This window comes from Gobio gobio, assembly GCF_949357685.1.
Source record: "Gobio gobio genome assembly, chromosome: 4".
NCBI lineage: Eukaryota > Metazoa > Chordata > Actinopteri > Cypriniformes > Gobionidae > Gobio > Gobio gobio.
Genome location: NC_137100.1, coordinates 7694113 through 7713824, shown reverse-complemented (window position 1 = coordinate 7713824; position 19712 = coordinate 7694113). Strand labels below are relative to the sequence as shown.

The 19712-nt window shown below is 37.6% G+C and overlaps 1 protein-coding gene across 4 annotated transcripts in view; it reads right to left on the bottom strand.

The window, feature by feature from the left end:
- Positions 1-1094: 1094 nt before the first annotated feature.
- The window catches only part of clip1a (CAP-GLY domain containing linker protein 1a), a 75422-nt gene continuing 56804 nt past the window's right edge, over positions 1095-19712 (bottom strand). For all 4 annotated transcript variants that reach the window (XM_079813887.1, XM_079813885.1, XM_079813886.1 and 1 more), the window contains 13 exons: positions 19443-19563; positions 19117-19169; positions 15442-15559; positions 15131-15216; positions 14040-14160; positions 12534-12586; positions 12291-12408; positions 8922-8974; positions 8656-8773; positions 8425-8572; positions 6994-7046; positions 5017-5144; positions 1095-2230 (listed from right to left, as the gene is read on the bottom strand). In XM_079813887.1, the coding sequence (XP_079670013.1) occupies positions 2005-2230; positions 5017-5144; positions 6994-7046; positions 8425-8572; positions 8656-8773; positions 8922-8974; positions 12291-12408; positions 12534-12586; positions 14040-14160; positions 15131-15216; positions 15442-15559; positions 19117-19169; positions 19443-19563 (1396 nt within the window). In that variant the 3' untranslated portion in view covers positions 1095-2004. The remainder of the gene's footprint in view (positions 2231-5016; positions 5145-6993; positions 7047-8424; positions 8573-8655; positions 8774-8921; positions 8975-12290; positions 12409-12533; positions 12587-14039; positions 14161-15130; positions 15217-15441; positions 15560-19116; positions 19170-19442; positions 19564-19712) is intronic.

Below are 19712 nucleotides of genomic sequence, written 5' to 3'. Positions count from 1 at the left end.
AAAATAATTCTCATCCTATTCTCAAACAATTATCTTGAGTGAGAGCGGGGCAATCCGACATCACAGCAGTAGCAAATGTCAACAATCCAATAAATTCCCAATGGACAAAATCATGTCCCATCCTACATTTTTTTACGTCACAGGAAGAAAATACTATCACAACTTCTGTTTCATGCAGAAATTCTGTTTCTTCCCTATTATTAAGGCCAATTCATATCACACACACAAACGCCAACTAACACGTTTGTTGGGTTTTGTCAGATCAGTTAACCTGTCGGCGTTGGTCAGGGTTTGTTTACACCGGACTGAACATGTTCAATCAGCATTTGTTGGTGTCTGTTGGGGCAGTGTGAACAAACATGAGTTATTTGTCATAAAATTCTAAATTCAGCAGCCAACTTGTTCATTAGTGTTTGTTTTTCATTTTTCTGTGTGAATTGACACGACTTGATTTTGTCTTTTGAGAATTAGTAGTCTTTTTGTCCAACAGTAAGATTGCTTTGACTATTCTTCTCAGAATTGCATGGTTGAAACTTGCAATTTTCATTTATAAAATCAGAATTGTGTGAAATAAAGTTGCAATTGCGAGTTAAAGTCAAATTCTGCCATTCTGAATTGGACTTGATAGAGATATAAACTGGGATATAAAGTCAGAATTGTGAGGAAAAAACGGTCATAATTGAGATAAAAAGTCGCAATCATCTTCTTCTATCCTTTTTCTTTTTATTCCATGGCAGAAACAAGAATTCCATAGTCAATGACTGATCCGTGAATTTAAAAAAAAAAAATTATTAGTCAAATTGAATTATTTTGAACTAATTTGAACCTAAAAACACAATGTAATACATTGATCTTGTGATTTTTAATTCTGTGCCAACTTAAAAAAACATAACAGTGACTTTAATTTCAACGATATTGCTACAGTAAATTAAATTCAGTATAATGCAATTTAAAAAGTTTTGTGGTTTAGTGTCGATCAAGGGGTACTTGATCTATACCGTGTGGCTAGTTAGTTAGGTACATAAGAGGGAAAGAAATGCTTGGGAAATACATTAGTTCATTCTTATGATTGACAACATCAGACAATTCTATTTGAAAACATTATTTATTTTGACTTACTGCTTTGTTTATCAGGCAGTTTGATTTTGAAAAACAATGTCTGGCTCGGAGAAGAGCCAAATAGCCCTACATTTTCTACAGACAGTTCAGGTTCTTCAGGGCCATACACACATTTTTTCGAGCAGCACATTAGAATTAACATATAACACAACATAGATTTTTTTTGCACTTAAAAGATATTTTATGAAGTTTCTTTCCATAAGATATGCCCCATTTGACCTTTATACAAATAAATGTCTCGCAAACAACCTGGAAAACTGACTTTACTGAAAACAATCCCCCTTTCATACATTCCAGATCTCCACAACTTGTAATAAAGTAATAAATACAGTAAGATGATGGTTACTTGTTTTTTTCCCCCCTAATTCTTTTTGGGCAAGCATTTTCCTAACAGTCATCCTGAAAGATAAGTGATTGAACCATTCATATTTACTCCTTTTTTGTAGAGAAATAATGTCATTTTCACAATCCTAGAATAACTTAATTACTCCTCTTACAGTATCCAAACTCTGTGACGTGTGAAAGGCTGTCGAGACGTTGAGAAGTCAAGCCTCCCTTCCTTCCACTAGAGGTCAGCACTGAAGTTCAAAGACCTTTAAAGAGAGAACCTCAATTCCACGTTTCCTGGTTAACCATATAAAGAACGAGCATTCACTACAAGGTACTTTTTTCCTCCGAACAGGGATTCAGTGCAATAAAGGCAGGTAAAATTGCCACTGAGTAAACCATTGATGCTTGCTTTAAAGTGACTGAAAGGCTTAGGCTTATATGGTGGTAAACACACAAGTGAAAAACCACACAAACTCACAATAGTCTTTTGTGCACTGCTTGATTCAAGGCATAGTATTGCAAGTATAAATGCTGCGGGATCATGATAGCAAAACTCTAGAAAGTTTGATCGTCATTGCAGGACTCTGTCCAGTGGCCGAAGACCTCACAGATGTCACAGTAAGGTCGTTCATCGCTGGGACTGCCGTGGTAGGTGGTGTGCGGCGGGGAATCCAGCATCTGGTCCTGGGTGGGACAGTCTTCGGTGTCATGTAGGTCGAAGCAGTCGCATATGTCACAGAACAGACGTGGAGGGGGTTTCTTTTTATTTGCTTCAGCAAGACTAGGTAGAAAAGACAAGGCTCTTAGACACTGTGTAACAAACTTATATATTAACACCTTTTTTACACACTTGTGTAAACCAACATTTTATTTGCATATCAACATGATAAAATGACGCATGAACAAGGTGGAACATGGGTAACCCAAGCTGATTCAAATATATGAGAAATAACACCTTGAAATGTGCCCCAAACAGGAAAATGAACCCTTTGGGGTATATGCATAAATGTGGCATCTTTTTAAAGGGATAGTTCACGTAAAAATAAAAATTCTGACATTAAAGGATTAGTTCACTTTTAGATAAACTTTTGCTGATAATTTACTCAACCCCATGTCATCCAAGATGTCCATGTCTTTCTTTCTGCAGTCGAAAAGAAATTACGTTTTTTGATGAAAACTTTCCAGGATTTTTCTCCATATAATGGACTTCAATGGGCTCCAAACGGTTCAAGGTCCAAATGACAGTTTCAGAGCAGCTTCAAAGGGCTTTAAATTATACCAGACGATGAATAAGGGTCTTATCTAGCGAAACGATCAGTTTCTGCGAGAAACCGAGCAGTATTTATGTTATTATTTTACCTCTGATCAGACGAACGTGATCATCTCTGAGCTCCGCCATAACTTCCGCTAAGTGAGGTCAAATACGAGCCTGGTCATAGATATATCGATCGTAGATGCCTCATTCTATTGATCCGTGCAGGCGCTATTGAGGCATCTACGTATACATCTATGACCAGGCTCGTATTTGACCTCACTTAGCGGAAGTTATGGCAGAGCTCAGAGATGATCACGTTCGTCTGATAAGAGGTAAAATAATAGCATAAATACTGCTCGGTTTCTCGCAGAAACGGATCGTTTCGCTAGATAAGACCCTTATTCATCGTCTGGTATCGCTTAAAGCCCTTTGAAGCTGTACCGAAAGTGTCATTTGGACCTTGAACCGTTTGGAGCCCATTGAAGTCCATTATATGGAGAAAAATCCTGGAATGTTTTCATCAAAAAACTTAATTTCTTTTCGCCATGGACATGGACATCTTGGATGACATGGGGGTGAGTAAATTATCAGCAAAAGTTTATTTAAAAGTGAACTAATCCTTTAATTCCTCACCCTCATGTCGTTCCAAACCCATAAGACCTTTGTTCATCTTCAGAACACAAATTAAGATATTTTTGATGAAATCTGAGAGCTCTCTTACCCCTCCATAGACAGCTATTTAATTAGCACTTTCAAGGTCCAGAAAGGTAGTAAAAACTTTGTTAAAATAGTCCATGTGACTCCAGTGGTTCAACCTTAATTTTATAAAGCGACAAGAATACTTTTTCGCCAAAAACAAACAAAAATAAAGACTTTTTCAAATGGTTAATGGACTGCATTTATATAGCGCTTTCAACAGACCCATGGCCACCAAAGCGCTTTACAGATTGACACAGACGGCGGAGTCAGCCATGCAAGGCGCCATCCAGCTCGTCGGGAGCAGCTGGGGTTAGGTGTATTGGTCATGGACACCTCGACACTTGGTCAGGTGGAACCGGGGATAGAACCACAACCTTCCAGTTAGTAGACAACCTACACGAACCACTGAGCCACTGCAGCCCAACAATTTCTTCACGTCTGTGTCAGTCTCCTACGCTGTTGACGTAGTAAATACAGTGCAGCGCTTTCGAGTTACAAATGCCGGCTTACCATTGGCCGATGCTGTTCACGCGAGTACCACAACGCATGTACCATCAGACTGACGGCAGAAGCTCTGGACTCTACCGCAGCTTTCATTGGCCAAGAACCGCCCAAGAGGACCGACATGAAACGCAACCAATCACAGTTTGTTTTGTTCCTCGTCATGTTTAAGGGCATGAAAATCGATGTCCCTGCAGACCGGCGCGCATCTATAAATGATTCATTCAAGAACGTTGTTCAACACAACGGCATTCTTCTTCCATGAGGGGGTTTGTCGTCAGGGCATTTGTTTCCAGGCAGACCATTAAAGAACGCAACACACACATGCCTCGCGGACCTCCTACAGAATTCAACCAATCAGATGACGACTTCGAAACTCCTGAAGTGTTTCCAGATAAGTGTGTGATATGCATCAGACGTTCAGCCAACGGTCTGTGGGTGGTTAGTTTTTGCGCACAAAAAGTATTCTCAACGCTTCATTACATTAAGGTTGAACCAGTGGAGTCGCATGGACTATTTTAACGATGTGTTTACTATCTTTCTGGACCTTGAAAGTGGTAATTAAATTGCTGTCTATAGAGGGGTCAGAGAGCTCTCCGATTTCAGAATGCGAGCATCGCTATGATTGTCATTCTCCTTCCGATGTTCTATAAAGTCTAAAGTCTCGTTTTGATTTAGCATGTTTTAATTTGTTCTCCTGACACAAATTACAATATTACTGTTGCTGGAGCATCTATTTTGTAAAATAGACACAGTAGAACCCATAGAACTTCCAAATTATGTATAATTTGTTATCATTCTTAGACAGTAGACAGTATGGTAAATGTATACCATGGTAAACAAAGTGACGTCAAGCCCAAGGTCAGGTCAGTGCGCATCAAGAGGTAACACACAAAGTAACACTCTTTAAATTTAGGAATACACCTCTATAAATGTATATACACACAATGACCTTTTTGTTTGAAGAGCTACAAAATCTGTAACCAAAATCTGTCATCTAATATAAAACCAAGTAATTAAGTTAAGTTAACTGAAACGTTTACGTTTGAAGATTAAATGAATATATATGTTGTGGAATTGCATGCTGGGATTTAAATAAATATAAAAAGCACCTGTTATGAGTGTCCATTTCAGTTGCTCCGTTTCCATTGAGCGCCGCTTCGGCCATTTTCTCTAGTTTAGATTTTAGGTCTTCGTTCTTCCGCTGCAGATCCACAATAACCGTGTTCAGGAATTGAACCTTCGCCAAAGAAATCAGCAAAATCAATTAACATGATTCAATAAACCCAGAGAAGTTGCTCTGAGATTATATTATGGCATCTATTCTGATGGCATTGTCGATATGTAATAAAAACAAAATTAGATGTTTATTTTGTAGGTTTTTTATACACAAAAATGTAAGACATCTGTAAATGACTAGAAATATAAATCTTTTTTTTACTTTTATAGAAAAGCATGGAAAAATTCAACATCAGCCAGTTAAATACTTTTGAGAGGAAACGGTTTGTAGTAGTTTGCAATGGACAACAAAAGTAATATGATTTGTGAGAATAATCTAACAAAAATATCCAATATTTGTAATGAGAAGAACAATTTACAGGGTTCCTACACATTTTCCATGGCAAAATTCGATACTTTTCCAGACTCAAATTTCCAAACCTCGACCATATTTGGTTCATACAGAATTATACTTGGTATATAGTACAATCGTTTTTCTCAGTGTGATAGTGCTTACATTATGAGAAGAAACCTAAAACGCTTTATAACCTGCATATATTCACCTCTGACACATCAGTCTGATACTGTAACACCGTGTCCTAACTACACGCAACGCGATACGAATCCAGCAACAAGCAACTTCTCTGTCCACACCAGACAAGACGCGACGACGAGATGCGACAAATCAATCAAAAACCACAGCCAATCAGAACAGCGTGTGGGCGGGCTCTCGCGGCAAGTGTATGACACCAGAGATTAATCTTGACGGCAAGGAAATGGATAAGTGCATAATCAAATGCACAAATATTACACCACTTAAATACATGCCGAGTTACTAAAACAATCTTTGTCATAGAATACACTTGTTTGTTCACAGTTTTAATGTTCTTGTTTCCATTTGTTTAATTTCAAGATCTGAGGTGAATTATCCATTGTTGCTTTTAGTACGACTACATTACAAAGCTGGGAGCACTAAATTATATTCAAAGTCACATTACACGCTTTTATCATTAAATAAAGCACATAAACATGACCTGAGATTATCATTGCCATGTTCTGTGTTATTCCAGTCGCAGAAATAGAAACCGTTTCTAAAAGGGATTCGTTGCATGTCGCTGTCGCGGCTGGTTAGGACAAAAACTCTACTTAACATGGAAAAGATACCTTTTATCGCGTGTCGTTAGGTGTAATCATGATTTGATGTTGCACGATCACCAAACAGCAAAGTATAGTCTGAATAAAAATAATCGACTGCTCCTTTATCTGTTGATGGTTTCAGTAAACATTAGTTTATTAAGTTCAAACGAGACTAAACTAGTTTTGCGTAGTGAAAATATAAATTGTCGTGTTCGACAATCATGAAACTTTTGCCATGAAATCACTCTGCTTGAATGATCAATTGATTTTTTTAGATATACTTTATTTTATGCTTGAATGATCAATTGATTTTTTTAGATATACTTTATTTTATATTTCAGAAAATGTAATAGGGGGAAAAGTCTGGAAACACAATTATTTTATTTAAATTTTTCCATCGTTTATTCAGACCTGGAAATGACTTAAATCAAATTCCATGCTTTTCCAAACGGCATAGGGACCCTGAATTTAATTGTTCAACTTTTAATTCAGAATGAATCATTTATATGAATAAATTTACACATAGTTAATACAAAAAGTGTGTGAAATGCCTACAAACTTAATTACGAATTTTTAGGAACAACAGAACAAATTTAAAAACACTGTAATTATTTGTCTAAGCAATGCTCTTGTAGGTCAGTGTCCAAAAGAGCAGTATGTCAATATCATTATGCCTTTCATGACTAGAGAAAACAAAAATGCAATGTGAGGGGAAAAAGGCCCACTCTGCATACCTGATGCTCAGCATTCTCCCTTGCCTCCCTCAGTGTTTTTGAGGCAGAATCATCTGGTTGGGATGTAAAAAACACACATGCACACACATGTTGACTAAACAAAATTGATAGTCTTACTGAATTCCTCTATGCAATTCAATTGCATTTTACATTTAAAGCGTGATATTTGTTTTTAGACTGATTTAATAGAAACATGCTGGTTCAAACTAGCAATAAATCATGTAGGGCTGGGCCGATAAACAATATCATATCGAATCGCGATACATTTTTTGTCGTTAACGATGATAAGCTCTGGACACCTAATCACACAGCAGAATTAAACGCGACAGCAGCCAGTCAGAGTGCAGCTTTTAACTTGCACATATTAAGTACACGCTCTACTGGCATAGAAAACACGACACGAGAAGGGGAAATGAGTGAAAGCGGCGACGAACATTAAATCAAAAGTGAAACTAGACGACGAATTTGTTGATAAAAGGTAGCACGATTTGTTACTCATTTTAACCGCGCCACACAGACGGCTCGGGTCAAAGTCCAAACGGCAGCGCAGCGCGAGCTAACAACAGCAGATCCTTTTACTCTGATCGGTCACGCAAACACTAAACGCCGCTGTGAGATCCGGTGAGAAGCGCGTTCGCATTCAGCGAAAAACACAAATGTCTCTGTGATTTAAACTATTTTAAAGCCAGACAAAACAGTGCTGACAAACAAGAGAAACACTGTGCTCAATGATACAGTCCGAAGGCTTTTCGATCTTATCCATAATTTACCATGGATTTACTGTTTTGACACTAACTGCACCATGGTACTCTGGCAGAAATGTGTGATATTCATATATATAATTCTATTATATTATTAATGTAGACTTGACATGTATTAAAGGAGTAATGGATTATTACAGTCTTTTTATTTAGCTATAGAATTTGTGCATTTATAGGCTACTAAATGTTTTTAGGCTACTGTTTTTCACACAAATACCAGAAACCATATAGCCTAGATACATTTTACCATGGCAGTGAAGAGCTATATGCATGTTTTTAACTGTGGTTATCATGATCTAAATCTATGATACTATGGAAGACCAATGGTTCATTTTAATACATTTTACCATATAAAAATGATGTTGTTACAATTTTTACAGATGTCCGTGTTTTTGTTGATGAACATAAATGTACATCTAACTCCTAACTACTACTGTCAACTCAAGGTCAAATGTGCATTTCTAAGACAAAACATGTAATATTATTAATACTACAGCTGAAGATATATACCAAAATCAGGCGACATAAACCTGTTTCATGACTAGAAACAAGGAAATAAATATTTTACATTTCTCGTGATAATTATCGATATCGACTGATATGAAAAGACTTTATCGAGATCATTTTTTGGCCATATCGCCCAGCCCTAAAATCATGTGTCGAGTGGTACCTGAGGCGTCATCTGCCTTGCTGGTGATCAGAACGTCAGCTGGACTCCTCTCCAGAGCCTTCAGTCGCTCCTGCAGCTGAGTATTCTCACTCTTGTGCGATTTCAGATTGGACTGCAACGTCTGTGTTGTGTCACGCAAACCTGCTATCTGCATGCAAGAACCCCACACACACACAAACCTGAGCAAAATTTAAATGTGCACATACACACTCTAATCCAAAAGGATGTTACCTCATTTCTCAGAGTGTTTAATTCTTTGTCCTTTTCTGAGATCAAGGCACTCTGTGTTTGGAGAGATTGCTGAAGAGCTTCTTTCTCCTTTTCTGTCTCTTTTGATAAAGTGCTTTCCCTGTGCAGAAGACAGATTACATGATGTGTGCATTCTGCATCCATTAATACGGCAATATAGGGTCAGAATGTCTAGATTAAAACAACGACGCAAGGACTTCTAAATATAGTACAGTCAAGATTGCTGTACATTTCCTGGAGGTGCTTACCTCATTTTTATCTTCTTCAATTGACTGTTGAGGCCGTCACACTCCTTTTTGAACTGCATGAAGAGTGAACAGAATAATATTTATGCAAAATAAAAAGGCAAAATCCGTATTATTTTCAGCTTTTAAAAACATATTATAAAATCTGGTGCACTTTTAATTTTTTTCTTCCCATGTACCACCCACTCAGACATTTTATGTGCAATTTAAGGGTGGCTTTATCTGAAAATTAATACAATACACTGGCATGGAAATGACACTGACTGAACAGAAAAATTCTGAGAACAGAATATCTGTCCAAAAGCTTAATAATAGCTTAATCTCATGGAACAGAGCAAATGAGATGTTTTAACCCTCCTGTTAGCCTCAAATCTGGTAACATTTTTTACCCAGAGGGGTCAATTTGACCCCAGCAATTTAAACCTCCAGAATATGATTTTTTTTGTCTCAGGTCATTTATGGCTGACAGCATATTTGGTGGGCCCTGAAACCATTTTGATGACATAAGCAGCACTATGTCTATTGTCTACCCTGTCGTTCAAGAGGAGAGCGGGACCACAATAACGTGAACTACTAGTGGTTCTCGCAATACTACAGGTAGGGTTAGGTTAGAGCCCTAAAACACAGGGAAGTTGTTTGAATATTATATTGAATATGTAAAATTATAGCATGTTATAGTGACCTCAATAAAACAAACAAAACAAATGTGTGTACAATTTTGATATTTCTTATGTTTTAACTAAAAGAGCCTGGGGTCAAATTGACCCCAAAGAACACCGGTGCTACAAAATGTGTACAGGACATTGGACAAATATCACGTTAATTTTATGTTAACAGAGTTGTCCCCATAAAATTAGGACAAGTCATTCAATCTGAAGCAAAAAAAAAATTATGTCAATCGTATATTTACAGACTATAGATATTGAATGGGGTCACATTGACCCTAAAGAAAATAGGAGGATTAAGCAAGATTAACATCATATTTAAGCAAAATTATAGTTTGCCAAATCCTGTGCAGTACCATTAAAGCCTCAGTTGAAATCATGAAAAAGTAATAAAAAGCTTGATTTCAGATTTCTCTTTTCTACAGAACTGTAGCTGTCTACAAGTTTCAAGTTAAAACTTGCTCAAATATTTGATTATTGTACCATTGAACTTAGTTAAAATGTAACTACCTACAAACAAAATATTTAAGGAAGCCTACAATAATACAATTATTATTATAAATATTATATATTTAAATATAGCCACAAGCAGCAATTATCTAGCCTGGTCCAACCAGACTCTCGTAGATTTCATTTGTACAGAGAGCCACTCTCCATTGACAAGCGTGTACTTGAAGGCGGGAACTCTGTTGAAGTTTAAAACTATTGGACCTGCCCAGAGCCACTCTGGATCTGCCATAACCAATCGCTAACGTTTGGTCGTGATCGTCTAGCGCACAACATCAACATCATTGTTCTCAGCCACTCCCTCTGTTCACTGATTGGACCGGTTAAAATGTGGCCGGTCAGAGAATATACCGCAGTCCCAGACGACGTAATGAAGGAAAATGAAAATTGAGTGGAATTGCGTAGGAGGGCAGAGCCAGGCTAGCAATTATCGGGGTCCAAGAACTAAAGGCTCATGTGAACAAATAGATGATACTGGTGATTTCCATGTGTCTTTCCAGATATTATGTGCTTTATTGCAAAGTCAACTGATCCTGAGGGTTAGGATTTGATAAAACAGCTTACAAAAATACAGTTCAAAAAGGAAATCATGAAATATTCAGCCATTCAAAATGATGGTAAAAATTAGACCTACCAGGATTTATTATCCTACAACATTAGTATTACAGCCCTCATCTGTCATTCACATTGAGATAAATTGCTGATCATGCAGAATTTGCCGTTAGCCTCCCCCGAACATCAGAAATTTGTGATATTTGGCATGTTTCCTCAGACTGTCCTGTTGGACATGTGTACCAAATTTTGTGAAGTTTGGACATTCCATTCCCAAAATATATTTTACTGTTACTGTTTACTGTTAAAGATTGCATTCGGTACACACGTGCACCGAACCGAAAGCCCTGTACCGAAAAAGTTCGGTACGAATACGTGTACCGTTACACCCCTAATAAACACTCTAAAGTGTTGCAAAGATATAGAAGAAATGTCCTTTAAGGTGCGCTCTTTGTCAAATTCATTCACATTATTTGAGAATGGTTTGACTAATCAATTTTAATTCAACTGTTTGTCGGCATGCTCTTAAGATAATTGATGAAATATTGTATTTATCCTATAGAAATCAATTGGAGAAGTAGTTTGAATACAATAAAAGCCAGCTCTGTTTTGAAGGCCTCATGGCCTACATGACTGTGAGAGAAGTCACATGGGAAAGAATGGGATTTTAGCTTAAGTTGCTTGCGGTTGGCATCTGCACTGATATGAAGTTGCTCTTTGGGTTCACATGGCCTTCAACATGTTCTCTTGAAAAAATAATGAGGCGAAAACACTGAATTATCACTTTGGGGAACTAGTCATGTTTTTGACTAGTTGGCAGTCGGATACCCATTACAAAGAGAACAAGCTGGCCAATGAAAGAAGAAAATGTGGCAAAAGTGTTGGGGAGATCAAATGAGAACACTGGTAAAACTGTATAAAAGTGTGAGTTGCGAGTGAGACGGTCAGATGTCCTGCAGGCATCTCGGCTTTGTTGCTTTGTCCAATAAAGTCTTGTTTTGACTTCTGGAACTCTGAATCTTGAGCATTACATTTCCACTATTGAGAAGACTTTTCTCCACACCATAATCTGCTTTGATTTTTGTGAAAAGCGGAGGAACGGTTTAGGAGGAGTTTGAAAAAGTAGGTTTTTCTGAAAATCAGAAGGTGGATATGAATATACTGGCATTTGGTGGTGCTAGAGGTTTTGAGTTAGAGAATCCAAATTTGCTGTGGTTAATGTTCAGACTGTCCTCTATCTGTGTGCCAAATTTCACAACTTTCATGCAAGCGGTTATAAGGGTTGCTATAGACTTGTTGTGGCAATTGTGGGAGGAGGAGGAAACTAACAATAACAAGCCTTTGGTGCTTGGCTGCTAATTAATAATAATTAATCTGAGCAAAAACAATAGGGTTTGATGGTTCACACTCAGACCCCAAATAAGAAACTCCTACAGATATATATAATAGGGTTCCAGCATTTTGTTCTTGGACCTCTAATAATTTCTGCCCATTACATTAAAACCAGCTTTTGATGGCATAAAGCCACCAAATTAATGTAATTTGGATGTTAAAATATGTTCTCAAACTGGGAAAACCACTGTGTAATGTGTGACAATACTATTTGAATATCATTAAAAAATATATATTATATAAACATCCATAATACCTCATTTCTCAGAGAGTCTAATTCTTTGTCCTTTTCTGAGATCAAGGCACTCTGTGTTTGGAGAGATTGCTGAAGAGCTGCTTTCTCCTTTTCTGATTCACTTGTTAAAGTGCTTTCCCTGTTCAGAAGACAGATTTCATGATGTGTGCATTATGCATTCATTTCACATGTATAGATGAATCAATGAAACAAAGTCCCTCTAAACATGACACCATTACAAACAAGTTATCGGTTTTTCCTTACCTCATTTTCATCTCCTTCAACTGATCATTGAGGTTGTCACACTCCTTTTTGAGCTGCATTAAGAGTGAATAACATTTAGGGCTTTCAGCTCTCAAATTAGCACATTAATCATCACAACATAGTATTAAAATGATTTAAGGCATAATAAGACTATATTGCCAAACGTTTTGGGACGCCTGCCTTTACATGCACATGAACTGTAATGACATCCCATTCGTAATCCATAGGGTTTAATATGGAGTTGGCCCACCCTTTACAGCTAGAACAGCTTCAACTCTTCTGGGAAGGCTTTCCACAAGGTTTAGGAGTGTGTTTATGGGAATTTTTGACCATTCTTCTAGAAGCGCATTTGTGAGGTCAGACACTGATGTTGGACGAGAAGGCCTGGCTCTCAGTCTCCGCTCTAATCCATCCCAAAGGTGTTCTATCGGGTTGAGGTCAGGAGTCTGTGCAGGCCAGTAAAGTTCCTCCACACCAAACTCGCTCATCCATGTCTTTATGGACCGACGCTTTGTGCGCTGGTGCGCAGTCATGCTGGAACAGGAAAGGGCCATCCCCAAACTGTTCCCACAAAGTTGGGAGCATGAAATTGTCCAAAATGTCTTGGTATGCTGAAGCATTAAGAGTTCCTTTCACTGGAACTAAGGGACAAAGCCCAACCCCTGAAAAACAACCCCCACACCATAATCCCCCCTCCACCAAACTTTACACTTGGAACAATGCAGTAAGGCAAGTAATGTTCTCCTGGCAACTGCTAAAGCCAGACTTTTCCATCGGATTGCCAGACAGAGAGGCGTGATTCGTCACTCCAGAGAGTGCTTTACAACACTGCATCTGATGCTTTGCATTGCACTTGGTGATGTAAAGCTTGGATGAGCTGCTCGGCCATGAAAACCCATTCCATGAAGCTCTCGACACACTGTTCTTAAGATAATCTGAAGGCCATACAAAGTTTGGAGGTCTGTATCTATTGGCTCTGCAGAAAGTTGGTGACTTCTGTGCACTGTGCGCCTCAGCATGTGCTGACCCCACTCTGTGATTTTTCGTGGCCTACCACTTTGTGGTTGAGTTGCTGTTGTTCCCAATTGCTTCCATTGTTTTATAATACCACTAACAGTTGACCGTGGAATATTTAGTAGTGAGGACATTTCACGAATGGACTTATTGCACAGGTGGCAACCTATCACGGTACCACGCTTGAGTTCACTGAGCTCCTGAGAGCGACCCATTCTTTCACAAATGTTTGTAGAAGCGTCTGCTTGCCTAGGTGTTTGATTATACACCTGTGACCATGGAAGTGATTGCAATTCAATGATTTGGAGGGGTGTCCCAAAACTTTTGGCAATATAGTGTATGTACATTAAACAATGCACAACATCAACAATTAAACTCTACCAAAAATTAATTCAGCTCAATTATCTGGACACTGAATACTTCTGTTAGACAAAACTTCAGATGCAAACGAAATAAACTGATTAAATTACACACATTATACGGTTAACATACATTGAGTAGAATGTCACTGTCTTTGTGGCTGCTGGCAAGTTCCATGGTAAGCTTTTCCTTCTCATTTTTTAGAGCATCCACTGCCTGGGTTTTTTCAGCAGCTGCTTGTTTTAACTCCTCGCTGAAACACAACCAGCATTTATTTCACCACACACAGAGACACATGAAACAGTGTGAAGGATTCTTACACCACTTGTTCTAAAGGCAACTATAAACAAAAGCGGTTTTCAACGATTCTCTAACCTTTACTAGAAAGTTGCAGTACACACGTAAATGGGTTAACTGTATGGTCTGACACTGCTCAGTACCTTATGATTGTGCCATCTATTAATTAGGCTATATATGCAAACAAGAATACAACAATACTACAGGTATGGCGACGTCAATTTAGTCGACGATGTGGGTTTTCACACTGGCCATTATTATAAAGGGTTATGGCGAGAAAAATACAAAAAAGTAAATAAATAAATTATGTAGACACTTTAGTTTAGGGTCCAATTTTATTATTTACGAATTGCTTATTAGCATGCATATTACTAGGATATTGGCTGTTTATTAATACTTATGATGCACATATTAATGCCTTATCCTGCATAATCATATTCTACATCCCTTAATCCTATTCAATACCTAAACTTAACAACTACCGTACTAACTATTAATAAGTAGTTATTAGGAATTTGAGGCAAAAGTCGTAGTTAATAGTGAGAATTGGACAGTAATCTAAAGTGTGACCCAAATTATATATAAAAAACAAATAAAAGCTAAATTTATTAAACGTTTTTAAAGTTTATCTTTAAAAGGTAAAAAAAATAAAAACAAAACTGGTCTCACTTAAAAGTATTTTCATAAGAACCAACCGAAAAGTAAAAATTCCAAGAGTTCAAACCATCACAGCCAAAAAATATGCTTCAGAGATATTGGACTCTGGCCTTAAAGGGAATAAAGAAAGATCTTCACCCGTTAACAAAAACTTGGGTTAGTCTACTCTAGAGGGATAAATATCTAAAATATCTAAAATAGACTAAAATTTCACAATTCTACAAACAAAACAAAGAATTGCAGTGTGGGAAAATGGTTAAGACACTCACATCTCTTTACTGAGGCCGCTGATCCTCTCGCTGTTAGAACCCAGATTTTCTTGATGCTCCGAGTTCTGCTTTGTTAGAGTATCCAGCTACAAAAAGTACAACAAAAAAACATTTAGAAATACTTTGGCCATCGTCTGATCATCTATAAATACACACAACATATAACAAGGACAACCTAAAGCAGGAACTAATCAATTATGAACAATTCTGCACTCATATGAGAGATTTACATTCTGCAATCTCATCTGTGGCATGCAGTCAGATACCAGAGAAATAATATGTCTATTTGTTTTAGTCACTGAAGAGGTTACCTCATTTCTCAGAGAGTTTAATTCTTTGTCTTTTTCTGAGATCAAGGCACTCTGTGTTTGGAGAGATTGCTGAACCGCTGCTTTCTCCTTTTCAGATTCACTTCTTAAAGTGCTTTCCCTGTGCAGAAGACAGATTATATAAAGTGTGCATTCTGCATTCAATAAAAATAAACATATTTAACATTCACGGAAACCTTTCCATTGCACAAAAAGTTCTTTATAGTGGAAAAAGGTTATTTCGATTATTACATTTGTTCTTCACAAATTTTGGAACTTTTTGAAACCTTTATTTTTAAGAGTGTATGGACAACTTTTATGATGCTTGATAGAGTCTGAGAGTTCCTGTTTACTGTATTATTTCATTGTATGGAAAAGAGCAGCTTGTCTGCTAAACATCCCATTCTGTATTGTACACAAAAGCAACAAAATAAAAACACACACGTTTGGCACGAGGGTAGGTAGATGACAATCCCCTTATAGCATTTGAGGGTGTAGGGAAGAGACTGACTAGGATTAAAAAACATTGTCATGTCTATAAAGTGCTATAATAATATATAGTGCCTTTAGTTTAAAGTATATATATATATATATATGTGTGTGTGTGTGTGTGTGTGTGTGTGTGTGTGTGTGTATGAATGAATGAATGAACATATATATATATATATATATACCAAAATAATGTTTATTAGTGCTGTCGAATAATTAATTGCGATTAATCGCATCGAAAGCTGAGCTTGTGTTTACATAATGTGTACAGTGTATAATTATAATATAAATACACACACACACATTCATGTATATATATCGTTTTTTTTAGTTTACTCGCCAGACTGATATACTATTTTATTTATTAGTTTGTTTGTTTGTTTATTTTTTTCAGAGCTGAATATGGATATATATGATTCTACCGAATCAAGCATTATATTATGATATTAGGTTAATCAAGCATTATTTAATGAAAGAACTTCAGTAATTAGAACTAAAACTCGGTAACCATGTATGACTGCATATTTGTCATTTTAACTAAACTTAGGACTGGTAGTGCTTAAGATATTGTTGGTCATTCAGTGTCTCAGTAAAAAAATTATAATAGTAATAGATCATAATTATTAATAAGACAATAATACTACTACTAATTCTACTATTAATAACAATACAACAACACATCACTAAAGAGCTGCTGGTTTCATGAATATTAATCAGGTTGTCAGCGTTCACTCAAACTGATTTGCTGAAATCAAAACAGGGATGGTAATAGATGAGCGCCAGCCAATGAGATTGCCGTTTGTGCATTAGTCCCGCCCACTACCGGAGAAACCGCTTTTGCTTGTTCTTAAAAGCTAAATAATTCCAAATGAACTCCGTTATTTTGACAGGAAAATACAAAAAAGAATATGGTTTAAATGTAGCGCATCGATTCTGCATGGTATTTAAGACTCTCTCTTTGCGTGTGTGAGAAACACAGCGCTCTTAGCAAAACGGCGGCGGGTTGTGCGCCTTCACACTAGAGTTTACGGTACGTCAGATACAGGTACGCTGCGCATCAGACAGATCGCTTGACGGAGAGCGAAACCCTGTTTCTCTGAGTGTTCAGCGAATGAAAATATATCTATGCTAAACTTATTCTTTGCCTCTCACACACACACACACACACACACACACACACACACACACACTGGTGAGTAAAATCGAAGCATTAATTAGCCAATGGCTAATTGCATAAGCGAGTGATTTACTAGCATTGTAGAGGGTTTTAGGGTCTTAATTGGCTGCTTGCAAACAACGTCTAATCTGACCCTCAAACAATGTAGTTGTAGCTTAGTTCACCCAAAAATGAAAATTCTGTCATTAATTACTCACCCTCATGTCGTTCGACACCCGTAAGACCTCCGTTCATCTTCGGAACACAAATGAAGATATTTTAGTTGAAAGCTGATGGCTGAGAAAGGCTTCAGATAGGCCTCCATTGGCATTCAGTACATTGACACTTCCAAGATCCATGAAAGGCACTTAAAACGTCGTTACAAAGTCCATCTCACCACAGTGACTCTACAATAATTTTACGATGCGACAACAATAGTTTTTGTGCGCAAAAAAAAAAAAAAAAAACACCTTTATCCAACTATTGTCTTCCGTGTGCGCCTCCACGACGCATGCGCGAGAATATGACGTAGATCCGGCGTTCGGGAATCCATGAAATGCACACTTAAGCCCCATTTTGAGCACTACGCCGAGACCTAAAGCACGATCAATGTAGAATCCAACAGCTTAGACACGCGCGTCTTCCTCTGCTTGTAAGCAAATCGTTTCTGGGTCATGTGTCCGAACGCCGGATCTGCGTCATATTCTCGTGCATGCGTCGTGGAGGCGCACACGGAAGACAAGAACAAGTTGGATAAAGGTGTTATTTTTTTTTTTTTTTCGCACAAAAACTATTGTCGTCGCATCGTAAAATTATTGTAGAGCCACTGTGGTGAGATGGACTTTGTAACGACGTTTTAAGTGCCTTTCATGGATCTTGGAAGTGTAAATGTACTGAATGCCAATGGAGGCCTATCTGAAGCCTTTCTCAGCCATCAGCTTTCAACAGAAATATCTTCATTTGTGTTCCGAATATGAACGGAGGTCTGACGGGTATCCAACGACATGAGGGAGAGTAATTAATGACAGAATTTTCATTTTTGGGTGAACTAACCCTTTAAGAAGTTAAAACTGGAAGAGTTTTAGTAATCGACATGTTGAAAAGATGCTGTTTTCTGCGATGAGTAACAAATCCACTTTTTTGGAAGCATGCACTTCCAAAAGACGAGGACTCGCACTGGAATTGATACAGTAAAACAAACAGCATTTGTTACTGTTCGCATCACTGTGCGTACAATTTCTGAGGAAGATACAGAGCTGAAATTCAGACTGAATCCGAAATCGCCCCCCTAACCATCAAATAGGGCATTATTTGAAGGGACAGCCATTTTGTGGATAGTGGATATTGAGTGCACTCATTCAATCCCACATTGCACCGCAATAACGAGTGCACAGGCTGTCCGACTTCACGCACTCGTTTACATTCACTCCTTCAAGTGAACTATATTAGTGAACTAACATAGGGAATAGTTTATGAGGGTTTAGGGGGTGATTTCGGATTCAGCCTCAGATATGGTAATGGTCATTGGGTTTCCTGTAAGCTGTAAGTGCTAGACCAATCATAACAGACTGGGCCATCCGACCAACCAGAACAAAGGAAGCTTTCAGAAAAGGCGGGGTGTTAAGAGAGACCGAATCCTTGAACAAACCATTTCAGATACTGAGAAAAGAGCTAATGCTGCAGTGGATATTATGAGAAAAATAAAGTGTTTTTAACCTTGAATGCATGTAAGCCTATTGTATGAGACTTCCAGATGAAAACTAGGAACCTTTAAAATAGCATAACAGGGGCACTTTAACATAATACAGAAATGAAACAATTTTTTAACTTTTATTTCCTCTCTTAACGCTAAAGAATAAATAGGAAGCGGATCTCTCGCATGGACGGCTCTCTTGCACAGTTCAAAGCTAACAACGCTGGTGAATCGGTACGAGAGATCAGTTCATCTACCCTCAGTGTCACGCAAATGGGCCAACAAACTTCTTCTCGCTTATACATAAACTTGGTTTTGACAACTAGGAAAAGTTCCTTACCTCGTTTTCATCTCCTTCAACTTATCGTTGAGACTGTCACACTCCTTTTTGAGCTGCATTAAGTTGAAAGCAAAGATAATTAATTTACTTCTCACAAAATAGCCCAATAATAATAGTACATGAGCACAACGTGATGTTCAAATTATTGTTAGGTTAGGCATATAAATATTCAGCCAACAAACTGCAAAGTTTTCAATAAAATGTACATAAACCGCTGGTCATTTAATTCGATTGAAATTGTTTTAATCATTTGACTGACAAGAACGAAACATTTTATATGATGCATATAAAAGAGTACAATAATACATGTAATTTGGTTAACATACGTTTAGTAGAATGTCACTGTCTTTGTGGCTGCTGGCAAGTTCCATGGTTAACTTATCCTTCTCGTTCTTCAGAGCATCCACTGCCTGGGTTTTTTCAGTGACTTCTTGTTTTAACTCCTCACTGAAACACAACCAGCATTTGTTTACGCAACAGAGACACACACACTTATTAGGGCCTTTTGCTAGAATGAATATAACACAGAAATCACTCAAGTTACACAATTTCAGCTGATAAAGAATTGCGGTGTGGGTAAATGGTTAAGACACTCA